Source organism: Solea senegalensis, linkage group LG12 (genome assembly GCF_019176455.1).
Source record: "Solea senegalensis isolate Sse05_10M linkage group LG12, IFAPA_SoseM_1, whole genome shotgun sequence".
Lineage (NCBI taxonomy): Eukaryota > Metazoa > Chordata > Actinopteri > Pleuronectiformes > Soleidae > Solea > Solea senegalensis.
The window spans coordinates 17,226,027-17,244,172 of NC_058032.1; the positions used below are offsets into that span (position 1 = coordinate 17,226,027).

Below are 18,146 nucleotides of genomic sequence, written 5' to 3' on the forward strand. Positions count from 1 at the left end.
CTGGTCGTCTTTAGCTCTTTAATTGGATAAATGCTTCTTGTCTCCACCCGCCCCTGCTGTTGTATACACACAAGCCACTATCTCCGTCTGATCTGATAATATTGCTTGACAGAGCCCATTTTCAGATAAAGATGCAGCAGACTTATAACGCTGCATTTTTTACAATACATTTTTAAATCTTGACCTTAACGTTTAGAGCCTTGCATTGTCAAACTCATGCAAGGCTAAAGGGTTAAAGACTTTCCTTTTTAGACAAGGGTTTTTATTGTTTTATTGTTTTTAATTGCGTTGACCTATATTTTAATGAGCCCTGTCTGTAATTCTATATATTTCACTTTGTGATTCCATATCTGTGAAAGGCGATTTACTTAGTTACTGAAAAACTAACATCATCGACAACAAACGTCAAGAAAAGTTACACACTGCAGCTTTAAGATAATGAAAGAGAAAAAATCCCTGGCTGTTTTGACCAGTAGCCGCTCAGATCTCCTATAAATCTGCTCTTGATCACAGCGGTGACAGCACCCATCATCCTCTCCTCTTGCCCTTGGTCCATCAGCGCCCAGAGATCAGTGGGGTTTAGAGTCAGGATGTGAGGTTACCTTGAGTACATGACTCTCTGGCCCAAACTGCTTGTCACTCCTTCACACTTTTATGACGGATCAATATTGAATGTGCTTTATTTGATTTGACTGATTTATGCATCCCGCCCCTTCTTTTTTTTCTTCCTGGTGCCCATTTTAAATAGCACCTCTCTCCCTCTGTGTCTCCTGCATTATTTAAAGCAGCCGCTTGCGACTGAGACAAGATAATTTCTCTTGTTTGAAACCCAACAATCATCTCGTTTCCAGAGCTCTCTCTCGTGAAGTGATCACACCTTGACGCGTGAGGTGAAACCGCCTCGGCCGAAAACTTTTGAGAGAGTTCTCGAGACGAGTTTTTCTTTAAAAGGGAAATGATCTTGTCTTGTTTTGCACACACACACACTCACATGTGAGATCAGAATCATAATGAAGAGGACTGGCTGAGATGAATGCACTGTAACATTTCCTCCTACCGCCTTCCTCGTACCAGGCTCCGAGCTCATGCCCAAGGCGCTTTCGACTCGAATAGTGGGAGGCATTTGGTGGTTCTTCACCCTCATCATCATCTCCTCCTATACTGCTAACCTGGCTGCCTTCCTCACCGTGGAGAGGATGGAGTCACCCATAGACTCAGCCGACGACCTGGCCAAACAAACTAAAATCCTGTACGGCGTGGTGGAGGATGGAGCCTCTATGACCTTCTTCAAGGTAGCTTATACTGCCAGACTGCTTTTTATGACAAGTCCTCCTTTCTCTGCTATTAAAGTTACAGCATATTGCCTGCTGTTTATTTCAGATCACACAACTGTGGTTACATGTGACATCTTTCTTTTTTTACCACTGCAGCAAATGCTGCTTGAGCAGTTACTCTGCTATTAATACGACACAAGAGAGGCTCGTATTTGCGGCGCAGTCAGACAAAGTCGTGTTGTTTTTAATCAAGGAATCAGTCAATAATTATTGCAATTGCAGTCTGATTTCATTCTGCACGCGGCGCGAGTTGTTTTTCCGCTCAAAGGCGTCCCGCTGTGCTTTGGCGTCGGTAACCTCGCTGAGACGGCGGGGCTGTGTATCTCGTCTGATTCCTCATCGCAGCGTTGCTGCTTCTTCTGATTCCAAGTGATGCACTGTCAGAGAGATGACTTGTTTCACGGATGCACCTCAGGAATTCAATTTATTTATTCAAGCCTAACTTTGTTTTGGCAGTTGAACACTTTAAGCAGGAAGCAGCTGTGTGATCTGCTTGTATTGTCTTAGGATAAACACTTATGGCGTGTTTCCACGAGCACCACCTCGGCACGGCTTGGTTACTTTGCTTTTCCATTAGTGGAAGTACCTGGTCTGGCAAGGTTCCAACTGCAGATCAGTTAAAAAGACTTGAAAATGTGTGTCAATCTCCAACATTTAGGAAAGGAAATGTCTAAAATCTCATCATTTAACAAAGGAGTCTGGTGTATTTAGCGACAGCACTGCTGAAACCGGGCGATCGCGAGCGGCGAGCTGCATCACACTCCGTGCCACTGTATTTCAGACGGAGTCTGTGCTCCGGTCATGCAGGAAGCACTGAACACACCTTTTTAATTAACTGATTCTAATGATTCACTACATCAGAAACAACTGCTTTACAAGTCACTCGTTTGTGTGTGTCACGTATAAAGCGAAGCAACAGCAGTTTCATGCAGCCGCGCAGTGACGACTCCGCCCACATTGAGGAGGTACTATATTGTAATGGGAAACCAACCGAACCATGTAGAGCCGAGGTGAGGCGAGCCGAGCTGGGACCATGTAGTGGAAACACAAACTATATAGAGATAGTATTCACAGAATGTTGACCACACTGAGCCTCAAAAACTAACTGTGATTTTATTCAACTCCACTCGTGGCCATTAGCATTCCCCTTGCTCCTCCCTATGTCAGCTCATGAATGCATTTGGTGAGGCGGGGGCAGAGACAGAAAGGCCCGCCTCTTTTTCTGCATTCCTGGCTCTCAGTTTGGACCTGTTACTGACCAAACGCTCTAGTTGGATTATTTCCACACACTAGGCCAGAACTAGGTTGTGATTTTTTTTGCAGATATGTTTCCAGTTCTTTACTTTAAAGAATTATTAAATAAAAGATGCCTAAAATGAATCCCTGTTTAAACAGATGACTCAAGGAAACTGCTGCTTTACATATTCAAGAAAATATCAGGTGTTTCTCAAACAGCAGGAAAAGTAGTCATAAAACGTAATTGTATGCATACATTTATAAATTTAGTTATCTTTAAAAAGTGGTGCCCCGATAAAAAAAGTTTAGTCAAGTGACAGCTATTAGAATATATAGAAATGAAACACAAATTAGGTATCAAACTTACAGCAAAGTGTTTTTCTTTCTTTTAAGTCAGTAGCAACTGGACTTGAAGTTACACCTCTCATCCAAGAGGCTTTTTTCATTTCTGTGTTCACATTATTTATATTATAAGTATTAATATACATTCCTTTATTTCTCAAACAATAACTAGAACAAATACTGGAACATCAGAATTTAGACTCGATCGCCGTGTTTATTCTGCCCTCACTTTGCTCCTTTTTTCTGGTGACCTGTAGAAAACAAAAATCTCCACCTATGACAAGATGTGGGAGTTCATGAACAGCAGACGGCAGTCGGTGATGGTGAAGAACGTGGAGGAGGGCATCCAGCGCGTCCTCACCTCGGACTACGCCTTCCTCATGGAGTCCACCACCATCGAGTTTGTCACTCAGCGCAACTGCAACCTCACGCAGGTTGGAGACCTCATAGACTCCAAGGCCTACGGAGTGGGAACGCCTATGGGTAAATAAATTCAAACCTCTGTGTTGTAAATGATTCCACATGAGTCGCAGAGAGGGATAGTATGACACAGGTAGCGGCTCGTGGTGTGGATGATGGATAAGCTCTGAGTATGGGAGGATTGACCTTTATTGATGGGGTCACCGTTATAATGATTCTACGGAGCGAGGTGTAAAAGGTTTAGCTTAATGAAAAGTGAACGGCTGAAGAGGTTGAAATTTATGGATAAGGTTAAAATGTGCCCAAGGATAAAAAAAACAAAAAAAAAAACAGATGCCAGTCAAGCTCTACCCCAGTAAGTGTTTTTTTTTTTTTTTCGAGCTGTACATAATGATTTTTTTCCCAGAATTATTTACAGAAGCAAACGCTCTCAAATACCTTTATTTGCTGTGTTTTACCCGACACTGAGCTCAAGATTACAAGTGTGAGACGGTGTCACAATCACAGAACTAAAATCCAAATGTCAGTTTATGCTGCAGTTGTTCTCCCCATTAAGCACAAGCAAGACAACAAATCCTATGATCCCATGCTGTGCTTCCTAACATCTCCATAACAGGTGTTTTGTTATTGTTTTAGATTGAGTAGAAATTATATAACCCTTATTTAACCTTTTTACACCTAAGCCTCATTATTTGAACCATAAAAGGGCCAGAAAATGTCCTTTTTCCAGAATAGCTTTCAATATCTGGCAGTTATTTACAGTTTACTGCATGTTAAAATGGTGTATTAACAATTTAAAAGGAAGAAAAACAAAAAGCACTGTAGCTGAGCAGTATGAAACTATAACATTTATAGAGCTTTTGTCTCAATGTTCAAAAACAGGCAATAAAATAGAAACTATGTACAGGCGTTTTCCCACTTTTTGCTCTTTCTGACTGCAAAGACGCCGATTTGCCGGCTTCCTGCAACAGCGCGAGTGAAATTACCGTAATAATCACATGCCGGCGCTTGTGCGAACGTGTGGCCTGCGATACGCTCCGTGCTAAAGGGTTAAAACGCTGTGATCCTGTGATGAAGCATGTCGTCTAAAACCATCGAATATCAGAAATGTACATTGTCACAGCAGCAAAGACAGTAAAGGTGATAAATAATAAACATGCATTTCCACATTATGTTAAAGAAAAATGATATCTCAAATTTCTTACAAAACTTTGGTCCCAGAGTTGGGTCAGAGTGAGTCAAATGTGCAGCTCACAACCGTGGCGCTCTCAGAGACCTGAGGCTGAAAGCTGGTGGTGAGAGTCGTCATGACGAGGCCAGGAGGAGAGCACTGCGGCCCGCCGTAATGGCCACATCCATCACCGAGTGATATGAAGCCCATCTAAAATATAGGGGATTAATTCTGGCCATCCACATCTGGCTGCGGCTGCGGCTGATGAGTATGAGGCAGTTATAGATCCGCAGAGATGCCGGTGATTGCCGTGGCCCGCAGCAAAGCTGAGGTGACGCCGTGAAATATGGTCCCACTGTGGCTCCGTAAGTGCACACATACTTACACCGGTGACCTTGAAATGGGCCTGGAAGCATGTATCACTCCCCTTCTTCTTCACTCGCCGCATTTTAAACATAAGACCGGTAAATTCAGCCCAAATCATTTTTGATTCAGCGATAAGTGGTTTGGTATTTCAATGCACGAAGAATGTAATGATCTAACTCATTTCATTCTCCCACCTTTCTGTCCTGTGCTCAGTATTTCAGAAATAAGGCTGATTATAGCTTGTGAAAATGTTTCTTCTGCGATAGAAGAGAAGCTGGAGATAATTAGTGTATTATTTCAAAGTGAGCTCTGTTTTCATGCCAAGGGAATCCTTTCTTTTCTCAGACGGTGGCTTTCTCCTCCTCCTCCTCATCGTCCTCCTTCCAAAACCTTATGAAGACCTCAGTCTGGACGTCAGCCTTTAGGCAATAACTTTTTCCCCCAGCTGAGCACTGTTAAGCAGCTCGTTCCCTGCAGGGCTGTTACAGCAATAAACCAGAGCAGGCCGTAAAATAAGTCTTCACCATTTAGCACTTGTCTGTTTCCACGCGTCCTCTTCCCAGAACGCAAACGCGGTCGACTTAAGCTGTGATCACATGAACACTCGGAGCCTGACAGAGCGGGAGTGATGGATGTCCTGCGGTGTTGAACAGCTGTCAGGTATAAGTGTGTTGTGCATGCACAGTGCGTCGAGCGCGGGGATCCTCCGTTCGCCCGGGCCTCACTCTCAACACCGTCCTCTCGGAGGAGCCGTCCTATTAGCATTTACCCAAGGCCTCCTTTGTTAGGCCATCATTAATCATCTGAAATATGAGGGGAGTCTGAATCAGGGGAGTCGGATGTTTAATCTCTCGTCTTCAAATGAATCCTCGTGCTCGTGCTTATGTACGATATGTAGAACATGTATTCAGAGCACTACATGTCTACTGTACGTGCACAAAATGCATCGATGAACCTGTGCTTTTGAGTCGGGGTGGGATATTTTTACACGGTTGATAAAAGTAGCAGTTGCCTATTTTGAGAGGCTCTGTTCTGCTCATTTTACTTTATTTTCTTGCCGATAGTAGGCAGAATTACAAAATACTTTATTTCCTACGTAAAGTGATTGTATTTCATTTTATAATTAACAGGAATAAAACACATTCTCTCGTACATATTATGTACCGCTGTCCCATCCCATGTATCATATCATTTTGGTTTAAAGGCACTTTGGCACGTCACATATTGCCGACACTGGTAATCTTGCGCGTCAGCGTCCTGTAGTATCTGACTTCACCATCGGGTGGCGGTACAAGTCTGGATGCAGGGAATGAGACGCATTCCCACCAAAGAAGAAGAAAACGATACTACGGCTCCCTCAGACACGTGTGGACAGGAGAGTCGGGGTGTCAGCCGGGTCGAGGCTCGGACAACTGTCCTTGGCGACTACTTCTTCTCGTGTTTTTTTCTGCTTGGTGAGCGGGGCTACGCACACCCAACGCACTCTTTGTGCGCGGTTCCAAAATCCACTCTGTGTGTGGAAGTATACCAGGGCCTTTAAGGAGCAAAAGAAAATGGCAGTAACCAATACCTGAATCAGTACCCAAGTATCATGATTCAGTCAAATCACGACCAAAGCATTCTGCTGCTGCACGTGTGTGTTCAAGTGTTTGTTTACAAAAACACATGTAGTTCAAAAATCAGCGGCATCGCATGTATTTTTCAGTTTCCTTTTTGTCAGTCTAAATGCACACAGAGAGTCTGGAATGAAAGAACAATGGATGACAATGAAAAAATGATGTATGAGACACAGACGAAGAGAGAGAGAGAGAGAGAGAGAGAATCAACTCGAGCAGCTGACGGGCAAAAGTGACCCAGTGTAGCAGACGAAAGTGACGCTACCTGCAACCTGAGGCCAGGTTCACTTCGTTTCAGTGACAGACCGAACACGAAATGTTCCCGTGTTTGTGATGCAAATGTCAAAACACTGTCACACATCTTTTTGGAGTCGCTCTGAATAAACACACGTGCATAAAAATGACTTAAATGGAAATGGAAATGTGCAACCAGGCTTCATTACGTCTAATTTCTGTTATTGCATAAATACACTAACAAGCTTTTTTTAAGGCAGTGATATAAATGAAACATGAATGCTCACAGTAAGTATTAATCTCTTCTGGCCTGGTTTGAGCGGAGTGCGTGTGCTCGCGCTTTGATCGGATGGTGTGCTGTGACACACTCGCTGTGGAAAAGGGAAACCGACTCGACCCCACTCGGGTTCTCTGCAGCGATTACTCCTCCTTTGATCAGGGCGGCAGCTGCGGTGTTCTAATGCCTTGTCGCTAAACTCTGGCGCCTCCTCACCGTCTATGGATTTGGGTTCTTTTTTACTCGACATGACACAAACGTGCACAAAAAACACGCCGATAGAGAAAAACCCTATCGCTGATATACACATATAATCCCAAACACACATGCCACCCGTGTAATGCACACCCCACTGGGCTGCCCCTGTTTTTAGCCTGGGCTCATGAAAGTGAGTGCAAACAGCAGCTAATTCGTCAGAGTCAACAGCAGCTCGGCTGCACAAAGCCACGTCTCTGTTGCCAACTCCCCGTGTGTTATAATTCAGACACAGTGGAGAGGAGTGAGAGAATTTGACAATCACTCTGTGAATGTAGGGATTAGAGGGATTTGAAGGAGGACTTACAACAAAAAAATACTCCCTCTAAGCAGCCAGCAGTAACACGACATGATACATAATATGTTTCATATACCCACATATATACTGTATATATGTATACATATATATATATATATATATATGTATACATATGTGATAATGGCATAGTATCTTCTTTTTTATCTCTGCTCACAAGTCTAACACAGTTGCTGTTGTCCCCGCAGGCTCTCCATACAGAGACAAGATCACAATAGCCATTCTGCAGCTGCAGGAGGAAGGGAAGCTGCACATGATGAAGGAGAAGTGGTGGAGAGGGAACGGCTGTCCTGAAGAGGAGAGCAAAGAGGCCAGCGCGCTCGGGGTGCAGAATATCGGCGGGATCTTCATCGTGCTGGCCGCAGGACTGGTGCTGTCGGTGTTCGTGGCCGTCGGGGAGGTTCTTTACAAGTCCAAACAGAACGCGCAGCTGGAGAAGGTACTGGAGTGCTTCTTGGTGCATTAAGATGTGTCTTGAAGGGACAACAAACAAAACAAACAAACAAAATATACAGGTTTTTTTTTACTCATTTTCAGGAGATAAATGTGTCATGTGATCATCAAACGGCCAGTCTCTTCCTTCAAACAAAATAAAAGCCCTTCAATCGGTGTCTGTAGATAATAACGAAAAAACAATCGTCTTTTTCTGACATTATTTATTTTAAGGTGGGAAATGAAAACACAACACAATACGAGAGCTGCGATTAATCATGTATTTGTACGTATGCCAGTAAATGCCAGCTATTTCTGATGAGAGATAAGTGGGGTTTGCGTTCATTATGGTTTCAATTTCAAGGTACAGTGTGTAAAACATTTATTGGTGAAGTTACAGTGCTTAACTTACGTGTATTAGTCCACCACCCAAAGGCACGGCCGCCCTAAATTAGCTCTTTAACAGAGATTCTATTTTTCATGCTAGAATATAATCATTATTGTTATCCATGATGTTTCAAATGTACTGTTTGACGAAAAAGCGCGTTGTTTTTTTCTTGATTAAGCTGCAGCGCCGCGGAGTGCTGCTGGAACCTTGTTCTAACATCTGCAGAACTTTACTCCCCTTTGACGCGTGGGGCGCGCGTGCGAGTGTCGCTTTAAACAAATTCAAAACCATGCAAACACCTTTCATCATCGGATTTGTGAGAAAGGAAAACATGTCGTGCAGCTCCTGTGCTCCTGCCTCTGGTTGTTTTTTTCCCCCCCTCTTTTCTTTCATAAGAGAACTTGGAGTGCTCCCATGATTCACCACAGCGTGTGCACCGTGTGTGCCGTCTAGTGCGTTCTAACCTGTGCAGTGATGATGACAATGATGATGATGATGTTTCCAGGCAATTGTGGGGACTGTGTTTGATGGCATATTTGAATTATTTACGTCTACAAAATTACAGCTCGGCGGCATGTTACTTTATCACCGCCCGTAATTAATTTCTCTTTTTTTTTTTTTTTACGGGCTGCATATGTTTCGGGGCACATCATAGATATCATTAATCAAGAGCCACAGGACTGGGTCACAGCATTCAGATCATTTGCAAATGCCACTGTCTCCAGGCTACGGAGGTGCTGGTAATTTACATGCCGACAACAAGGCTCTCCTCTATTTTCTTGCTCTGCGATCTTTCTCCAAACCCAGTTTTTTTTAACCCCTCAAACAAAGGTTGTTTGCCATCTTTTTTTGCAATCAGTCTAACTGGTTGGTTTTTAAGCGCCTCTACTTCATTATCACTTATATATCCCATTCATACGCCGGACAAATATATGTAAAAACAAACAAAAATACCTGGTGCATAAGCCACCCACAGATATCCATTTGACACACCTACACAAAGAGGAAAAGAACCACTTCATACTTTAATGCTCTCTCTCTCTCCTCCTTTCTATCTCCTCTCCTCCTCCTCCTCCTACAAGCTCTTCTGAATTTGAATTAGATTTTGCATAATCAGTAAGTGAATGCATGGGAATTGGTCTTGGCAACACTGTTGCACAAGCATATTGGCATTTTATGGGATTTCACACCGTATACATAATGCAGCGACGACAGAAGAGAGGCTCAGAGTGCAGGAGTTATGCAAGCCGTGTTCGTTTGAGTGGGTGATTGATGTTTTATAAGAAGGTAACCAGTATTTTGGGATGTTTTGTCCTTTGTTTGGCATCTTTTTACACATTTTCATTTAAAGATGAGCAGCAACATCGCATGGGCTGCAGCTCAATGACTTTGCTAACCTTTTACACCAAACCAGGCCTGCAGCCAGACAACACAGTGCTTATCTTAGCAAATACTATAGAGCAGATAACTATGGCCCTCGTAACCTGTTTGTACACACACCCAACGGACTGTTCAGTCTGTCACAAACACTCCAGATTTATGGACCTCAGCCACTGTGCAGTCGTTTTTTATTTTATGTTTGCATAATGTGGCAAAAAATAGTAGACTGGAGTTCTCTTATGCACACTTTCCTTCACTAACATGCAGAGGGATGAAAGGATCATCAAGAGTAAGACAAATCCAGTCCAGTCAAAGAAAAAAGGTAGTGTGATCCACAGTAACCTACATAGTGATCGAGTCCATGAGGGACTGACACACACACACACACACTGTATACTGTATACAGTATAAAGAACATACAGTTTGACAGGCAGTCCCTTGCAGTCTGGGAAAAACAGACATGAGGGAGATGAAACAGCAAAATCCCTCTGGAGGAGAGTGTTCAATTGATCTTATGACAGCAGTTTGAGACTTGAATTGAAACAAAAGTACATACATATTTCTGTCTATTGTGACAACTGACACTTGGATTGGATGCATGGGCAGCACATTTGGGAATAGTAGACTGCGACTCTATGTATCCAATGTGGGAAAGATGTATCACATTGTGCGAGTCTATAAATGGAATCAGAATGCAGTGCTGCCAAATATGACTAAAAGGAGAAATGATACAGTATTTTTGGTTTGGTTTTAACTGTCCTTCAAGACTCTGAGCTCTGTTTGAGTTTGCAGTTTTGAATTACATGATTCTTGTGAAATAAGTAGCCATAGAATTATATCACATTTAGCAGTTTAAGACCTTGTGCTACTGCCTTATTAGTTCCCCCACTGTGAAAAAGAGAGACAAGAAAAAAGATGCCCCTTTTCCTTATGTTAGGAAGCTGAATGCGAAAAAGCTGATAAATATAACTTTTACCACACTTTATGGAGCATCTATCCTGTGGCTGTCTTTAAGGATGCACAGCAGGTGTTATCACCAGTTAGTCAGGACAGCAAGGACAGAGGATAGGACTTCCATCCCCTGCCTTGAGACCCTATCTCTGGACAAAGCCACACAGATTTGGCTTTTGACTGGAGGCCACAGGGTGCTGCGTCTGCAGTGCCAGATGCATTTTAAAAGCCAAAGTTATCTTCTTAAGGGGAATTCCTTCACAAAGCCATGTTCCCCTGAGAAAGATAGTATTTTGCACCTCTTTACCCGTGGTGTCACCAAATAAATCTCACTTCTAATGACAAACGACAGGGGATAAGCACGAGCTAGAAATAGCCTTGAAATGAAACAGCAGCCGTAACTCTGGTCATGGTGGCTTCTGAAACTAGTCTGAAGGTCATTAACTAGGCAGAGCACTTTTTAGACATGAACATGGATGCCCGTCAGACAGAGCTGTGACAAACTGGAAATCCAGCTTTTTCCTTTTTTGCAGAGAGGTAAAAAAAAAAGAACACCTAATTCTCAAATGTACATGTCCTTGACGTATGAATTTCACTACACTTCCATATAAAGTTCATTCTGGGTCTACAAAATGAGACTGTGCCTGGCGAAGGTGATTGGTTGGAGAATGCAATGGCAAGGTTTCCCACTGAGGGACAAATGTACAATGGGACCCTGAGGGGCCTATTGAAGAAGGGCGTTTAGCCTCCAAGTGGCCCCCTGTTGTAACTCTATCTCAGGGGTGACGGGGGGCCCTCAGCTGGGGCTAAGTGGAGATGTGTAAGTCACTGTTCTTCCCCTCTGGCTGTACCACCTCCCTGAGCTGGGAAATGGGACTGGTGACTGATGCTCCTGGTTTTCCTGCCTCCTGTCTTTTATAGGTGGGAGTACGTTGTGTCAAACATTTAAGATAATCTTACAGAGCCGTGCAACAGAAAAAAAGTGACACCGTGGTTGGAATTTTGCCAATTGGTGGGGTAGCCTGTGTGAATGTTATACAAACCTCCTTCTTCGTACAGTACACGTTTCTCACCAAAAAAGCTTTTAAATTCAAAACGAACTGCATACAGTAACATAGCTACTGCATCTTTCCAAGACTGCTGATACATTATACAGAGATGAAGCCAGACAACCTCATTACAAACGTTGTTTATTTAACAACCACTGTCCAGAGTGCTGATCCTGACGCTATCCATGGTACGTGTCAACCACAAGACAATGGTAAATGTTTTGCATTTATATTGCGCTTTTCTATTCTTGACGACCATTCAAACAGCGCCGTAAACATTCACCCATTCACATTCACATTTATATGGTGAATTTCAATCTGCTGTTTATGCAGTGCTTTTTTTTTTTTTTTACACATCACACATCATTCACACACTGCCGACTTGGCTGTCAGGTGTAATTTGGTGTTCTGTGTCTTGCCTAAGGACACTTTGGCACATGGACTGTGTAGGAGCCAAGGATCAAACCACCCAGAAGGGTTTGGAGGGTTGACCAAGCCGTGACACACACCATAATTTAGTGTTTTAAGTTTCAGTCTTCTTGTCAGAGAAGTCAATGGCAATTTTTAAATTATAAAAATGTAAAGAAGTTGAACCAAACATGAAGGCACAGTTCATTGGGATCAAACACGAGTTGCATAATGACTCCCTGTGTTGTTGCACTGGTTGTGAAAATGTAAAATCATCAAGCGAGATAGAAATGTCCAGAGGGCAAATTTAGGAATACCATGACGTCTCCACTGGTGAACATATCTCTTAAACAATGCAGCACTGCACTTGCCTCACAGTAAACAGAGTTTGACACTGTTGCTAAACTAATGTTTCATCGGGCACTGGATCCCACCATGAGAGTGAGGGCTTCTCTAATGCACTCTGACATGGTTATATAACATCACGCTCCACCTCCTGCTTACAATAATACATGTGAACTCATGAACATTAGAGATTCACATTAGGATATTTGCATTGCCACACCGAATACGTATGCTGTGACGATCCCCGTGACTAGTTTACTCCATGTATGGAAGAAAGAAAATATTCTTTGGTCTATTTTTCAATAATAACAATACCACTGAGTTTGCTTCGTTAAATTTAGAGTAACATACATAGGCAGGTTGTAGATATGAACGATACGGGGTTTCACATAAATTAGAGAAAAAGAGGAAAACCACAGAGAAGGTTTTTGTATGTTGAGAAGGAGGACATGAGGACACATGGTGTTACAAGGCATAAGGACAAGATGGAGGCAAATGATACGCTGTAGCGACCACTAAAGGGAGAAGCCGAAGGAAGTGTTTTTCACTTAAATTATCTAGAGTGTGGCGGTTCGCCAAAGTCTAATTTGACCTGCCACAGTTTCATTATGTACCAAAAAAAAAAATTTTTACACTTTGACTCTGACATATCGTTGTGCACCGTTTCTGCCCTGGAGAGCTGTGCAGCACTGTATTTGCCTCATGCTCTGACACGGTTGCCCACTATCGTCTATAAAGTTATTATCATTCATGCAGTCAGACTTCATAGAACTCTTCATTCTCTGGTTCTACTATCTGTCACACGGGTTTCAATGAACACAGCATGTGTAGGAACACCCCCACTAGCACCACAAAGTGAATTCATTCTGTTGGAAACAATGGGCACATTTCTTTCTAATGCTTTTGACATGCGTATTCTAATAGTTATATCTGTTGTAGCTGACTGATACAGTGCTGACATTTAGTTTCAACGTGGCTGTGATACTGGGATCCCATTAGATCATGTACTAGATTAGATAGTTTACTAATGAATCAAACATAACATGCTAGAATCTAATTAATAAATAATGTTTAGTTTGATTAGGTTCATGGTCGTGTGCATTGTTGAGAGGACAAACTGTAAACCTGATATATATATGATACTTCCTGCCAGGTGTAACTATAAATCTAAGCAGAGTGGGATGAAGATAACAAGGTAAGGCGAGAGGCGAGTGTCATACCACTTCATCTTTCACTCTCTGTCTTTTTTCCAATCTCTCTATGTCGTTACTGTATCTTCCTCTTTCACCCCCTCTTATCTCACCATCTGTCTTTTTGTCAGCTTTCTCCCTATTTTACAGTGTCGACACAGTCCCCTCACCGACTACTGTTCTGCAGTGAGCTATATCGCCTTAAGTCCTGAAACATCAGAGGAGCCTAAAAAACAGGACAATAAAAGAGAATGTCTCTCTGAGGAACGTTCCAAAGGTTCTTAGCTACTGCCCACAGATAGATGTTAACATCGTTTTTCACCACCGCAAACATTTCCTTTACCGGGAAGGAAGGAAGTCTAACTTTGTAAAAGACATAAGTGATGAACTCCTTAAACTTTTGTCAGGTACCGACTGATTTAATGTATTTACTTTTATTGTTACAGTGCCAAGCACTAGCATCCTCCCACTTTGGTTTAGATTAAAATACCAGTGAAAGCAATGTTCAACTTCAAGAAACTAAGCTGCCACCATCAAACTGAATTTAACAGTCACATTAAATCATAATGATGGTAAGAGTTTAAGGTCATTCATCTGGTGTACAAAAGGCCACTAAGTGGCATAATTTAAGTTCACTGAAGAGGTGCTTCTTCTTTATTTTTATGATGGATTTAAGTGATTAGGCAGTAAGTCACCTTTGCCATTCCTTAATCCAAATGTTCCATTTGGCATAATTAGCCTTTCTTCCGGGGCAAACACTTCTTCTCAAGCTGTCAGTCAGAGGGGCATTAGCTGAAATAGACTGTGTTTGTACTGAGGCCCAATAATGATGTGCAACTCTCAGTCCTGGTGACTTCTACAGGCATGAATGAGTTCAGTGTGCTTTTCTGACATGTGGGAAGAAAAACTGACAAATGCAACAAAAATGTCACTGGTGGTGTCTAAGTTTTAAACAATAAACAGTCGTTTATCACAATCAGAAACACTTTATTGTCTGTTGTAACAGAATGTATGAATGAAGTGATTCAAATGACTTAGAAAATATAAATAAAAGCAAGAATAATCAATAATAAAAATAAATATTAAACATGATAAGAAAACAGAAAATGTTTATGCCGTTAAGCTTAAATGTTAAACAAACATATCAATATAAACTACTCAAACCAAATACAGGAAAAGAGAAATATTCAGAGAGAGATGATCAACACATACTGTTCCACTGTATAGCAGTTTGTTGTTTCTGAACAGCTGTTTAATGATGTACTGTACACGTTTCAGTTCATTGAGATTGTTCTGTAATTTCACTCCTGTCAGTGTAAAACAGTGATGTTTAATGTTAGCTCCTACTAATTGCTTGTTAAAGAAGCCTGTTGCTCTCGGATCGTACTGAGCACATGCAGGAAACACAGTAATCCCATATTACAAGGCAGATGTCGGCGGGTGTAATTTTACCAGGAGTGGTGCATGGTTGAGTTTCATCACTGAGTCATAAGTGGAGATTGGTCTATATAATGTTAGCTGAGGAGAGTGTGAGTTAGCTGCAGCAGTGTTGCAGCCTCCTGGTGATTTTGATTAGTTTAAAAACATAGACGAGGGATGTAACCGGTAAAATTCCCGACGGTTAGTACTACCGTTTCAAATTTTAATTATCAGTAGTATATAGTTGACAGTAAAATAATTGAAGACAATCAAAATCTCCGCGAAGGGGGGTAACACTTCCAATTTGATGAGCCATCTCCGTGACCACCACCCACAACTTTTCAGTGAGTGTAAGGTAAGTCAACAAAAAGGGGATTTCGGAATATTGGGAAATGTCATGGTTTGTCTGTAAAACATTCCTATTTTCTCAACAAAGGAAACCTAAGTTAAGTGTTACCTAACGTTACTCCTGTAAAAATACATGTTATTGGGCGCTATCAGCGAAAGCAAGTAGTGTGCAGACGACACGTACCATAGCAGAGCAAAATGTGTTTGTTTCTGTTTTTTTTTTGTTTTTTTATGCTGTGTACGACCACTGCTACTTAATTATTATCCCACACAGAGTGAGGACCTGTGTGTGTGTGTGTGTGTGTGAGCGTGTGTCAGTCAGATGATAATTAATAATAATAATCATCATATAATATAAAATATATTTTTTAAAATAAAACTTGGTTAAAAGATTTCAGTGTGTGTGTTCAGTACTTTTGGAACATTTTGAACACATCTAACAATATCGTGATAATATTGATAACCGTGATAATTTTGGTCACAATAACCGTGATATGAAATTTTCATATCGTTACATCTCTAACACAGACACAAGAGTAGGCATACTCCGGTTCCGACATTTGTGTTCTGCATGTTTTTCCTTCTTTCTTTCTATTTTTTCATACAGTCAAACCTACAGTGACCTGACTGTGTTCGGGGGGCAATGGTGTGAGAACATCTGAAGAGCTAAGTGCAGTCACAGAGCACAACATTGTGTGCGAGACAGTAACAGGGCTGTGGCCATGTTTCAGTGCTTTCCCTGTCCAAACAGATCAGAGCACAACACTATAATGTCTAGGGCAGGTGCATGAAAATGAAGAAAAAGAAGATTTTCAGCATAAAAATGTGCATTTAAGAACACGTATAGAGAGAGGAGAACCACTGAAATGCGTGGTGAGGACATGCTGAATGCTAATGTTAGTATGTCAGTAGATACAAATATTATGGATATGGTGGGTTCAAATTAAAGAGACTCTGTATTTTAATAAAACAACAAAGGTGCTGTGCTGAATCACCAAAGTTGTTTACATTTTGTTGACTAATTAGTAAAGTTACAGTATATAATGACCTTTTTATGGATATTACATAGAATGTCCTGTACAATTTTATACCTACAACGGGCCAATTTCGCTACAAATGAACCCATGATTGGGCTTCAGACAATGTGCCTTAAAAGGTGGTGTTTCCATCAGGAATGCTTTTCTGGGCTGTGACCTTGTCAGCCTGTTGTCTGTCTGTCAGCTTGCTGAACTAAAAAGCTAAAGCAATCTGGCAGCCACCCCGGGAAAAAACAGGGAGGGCGGAGAGGAGAAACAAGGGTGTAGGGAGGGTGGGGGGGTGGGGGTACTGTGACCTTTCTACTTCCAGAGAATTGTTTTTAGGCAAACAGCTTTTCAGAAATGAGCCAAACGACAGGTCAGCACATGCTGTGCGATACAGAAGGAGACTGAAAATCAAGCTTCAGCAGGTTCTTCAAGATTCCTCATCCATATATTCATTTGGTCAATTTCTCATTTTGTGTGCATGGTCCAAAATCTCCTGCTGAATACAACAGTATTGCAATATAGGTACATCCAACTTTATTGCTAATACACTGTAGATACCTTGGGTGTACATCATGGTTCCAAGCTTTCAGGCCTTGGTTTTTATCCAAACCATAAAGCTTAAAAGCAGCAGAGAAGTGTGAGAACGTACGAGGTGTCCTGGCCAACCTGTTATTTATGCAAGTGTTTGTGACTTCAAATGATTTCACTCATCTATGGCCTCACTAAAATATGTTACCGTGTCCTTCCGAGCAAAACGCAATGCATGCTGATATTGTTGTGACTTACCAAGGTCAGCGCCGCAGCACTGGCAACCTAATGTCACAGTTTCTGTGACTCAACGGCAGGTGTTACCAATGCACCGAGGTCTCAATTTGTGAGTGCTGGGGGGTAAGAGGAACAGCTCAGGAGAGGTCACCTCTTGTATATGCGCGGCATCAGCACTGATAACTCTATGAAGACACACGTGTGGAGACATAAACACACAATCTTTGCCTCCCCCTTTCACACAAGCCCACGTGCACGCGCGTGCAAGGCAAGCGCTCCCTCATCCAGAAAGGAGACTGAGATTGGAAATAAAGACCATCCTCTGTGTCTGAGGACTGTGAATGGGAGCAGTAATGTTTTCAATTTGAGCCCTGAGAGCAATAATGGAGCTCATTCTACACCACCTAGATACTGTAGTACTGCTCACCTTAAAGCCTTAGAATTCTATCATCCTTCACTTTCTCAGTTCCCCTCTGTGTGCTGTTCATGAAGGGATTAATTTGTGGGATAAGAAGACAAGATCTTGTAAAAAAAAAAAAAAAAAAAGAGTAATTGTGGAGGGAAGGGAAAGACGATGAATGGGTGAAGAGGTGAGGGGCAGAGGAATAAGCTTGTGTTTGACTCTGTTATTTCACACCATGGCCTGTTTCATTTGAACGACACTTGTCCAAAGCTGTTTTATTCCTTCACACCATATACAGATATAAATTCACAGCAGAGCATAGTCCCAAGGTAAATTTCCTGCGCTGGAAAAGAAAGGGTAAATTAATTTATATATCAGGTAATATAATCCAGGTTATTGTCTCAGCTTCCACAAGTATCCTTTAAAAGAGTTGAAAACACACGCTGGGGAAATAATGTGATGAGATTTAACTGCTG

The 18,146-nt window shown here is 42.0% G+C and overlaps 1 protein-coding gene across 1 annotated transcript; it reads left to right on the top strand.

Annotated features, from left to right (window-relative positions):
* Window positions 1-12: 12 nt before the first annotated feature.
* Window positions 13-8,062, top strand: LOC122778625 (glutamate receptor ionotropic, kainate 2-like). Its single transcript, XM_044040684.1, has 3 exons — window positions 13-1,292; window positions 3,170-3,395; window positions 7,756-8,062. Exons 1-3 carry the CDS (start codon window positions 1,086-1,088, stop codon window positions 8,031-8,033), a joined length of 711 nt encoding a protein of 236 aa, XP_043896619.1. The 5' UTR covers window positions 13-1,085; the 3' UTR covers window positions 8,034-8,062.
* Window positions 8,063-18,146: the final 10,084 nt, after the last annotated feature.

Coding starts and splice junctions, on each gene's coding strand:
- LOC122778625 (XM_044040684.1), top strand. CDS start 1,086: ATGCCCAAGGCGCTTTCGACTCGAATAGTGGGAGGCATTTGGTGGTTC. Junction 1,293..3,169: donor CCTCTATGACCTTCTTCAAG/GTAGCTTATACT, acceptor GGTGACCTGTAG/AAAACAAAAATCTCCACCTA. Junction 3,396..7,755: donor CGGAGTGGGAACGCCTATGG/GTAAATAAATTC, acceptor TTGTCCCCGCAG/GCTCTCCATACAGAGACAAG.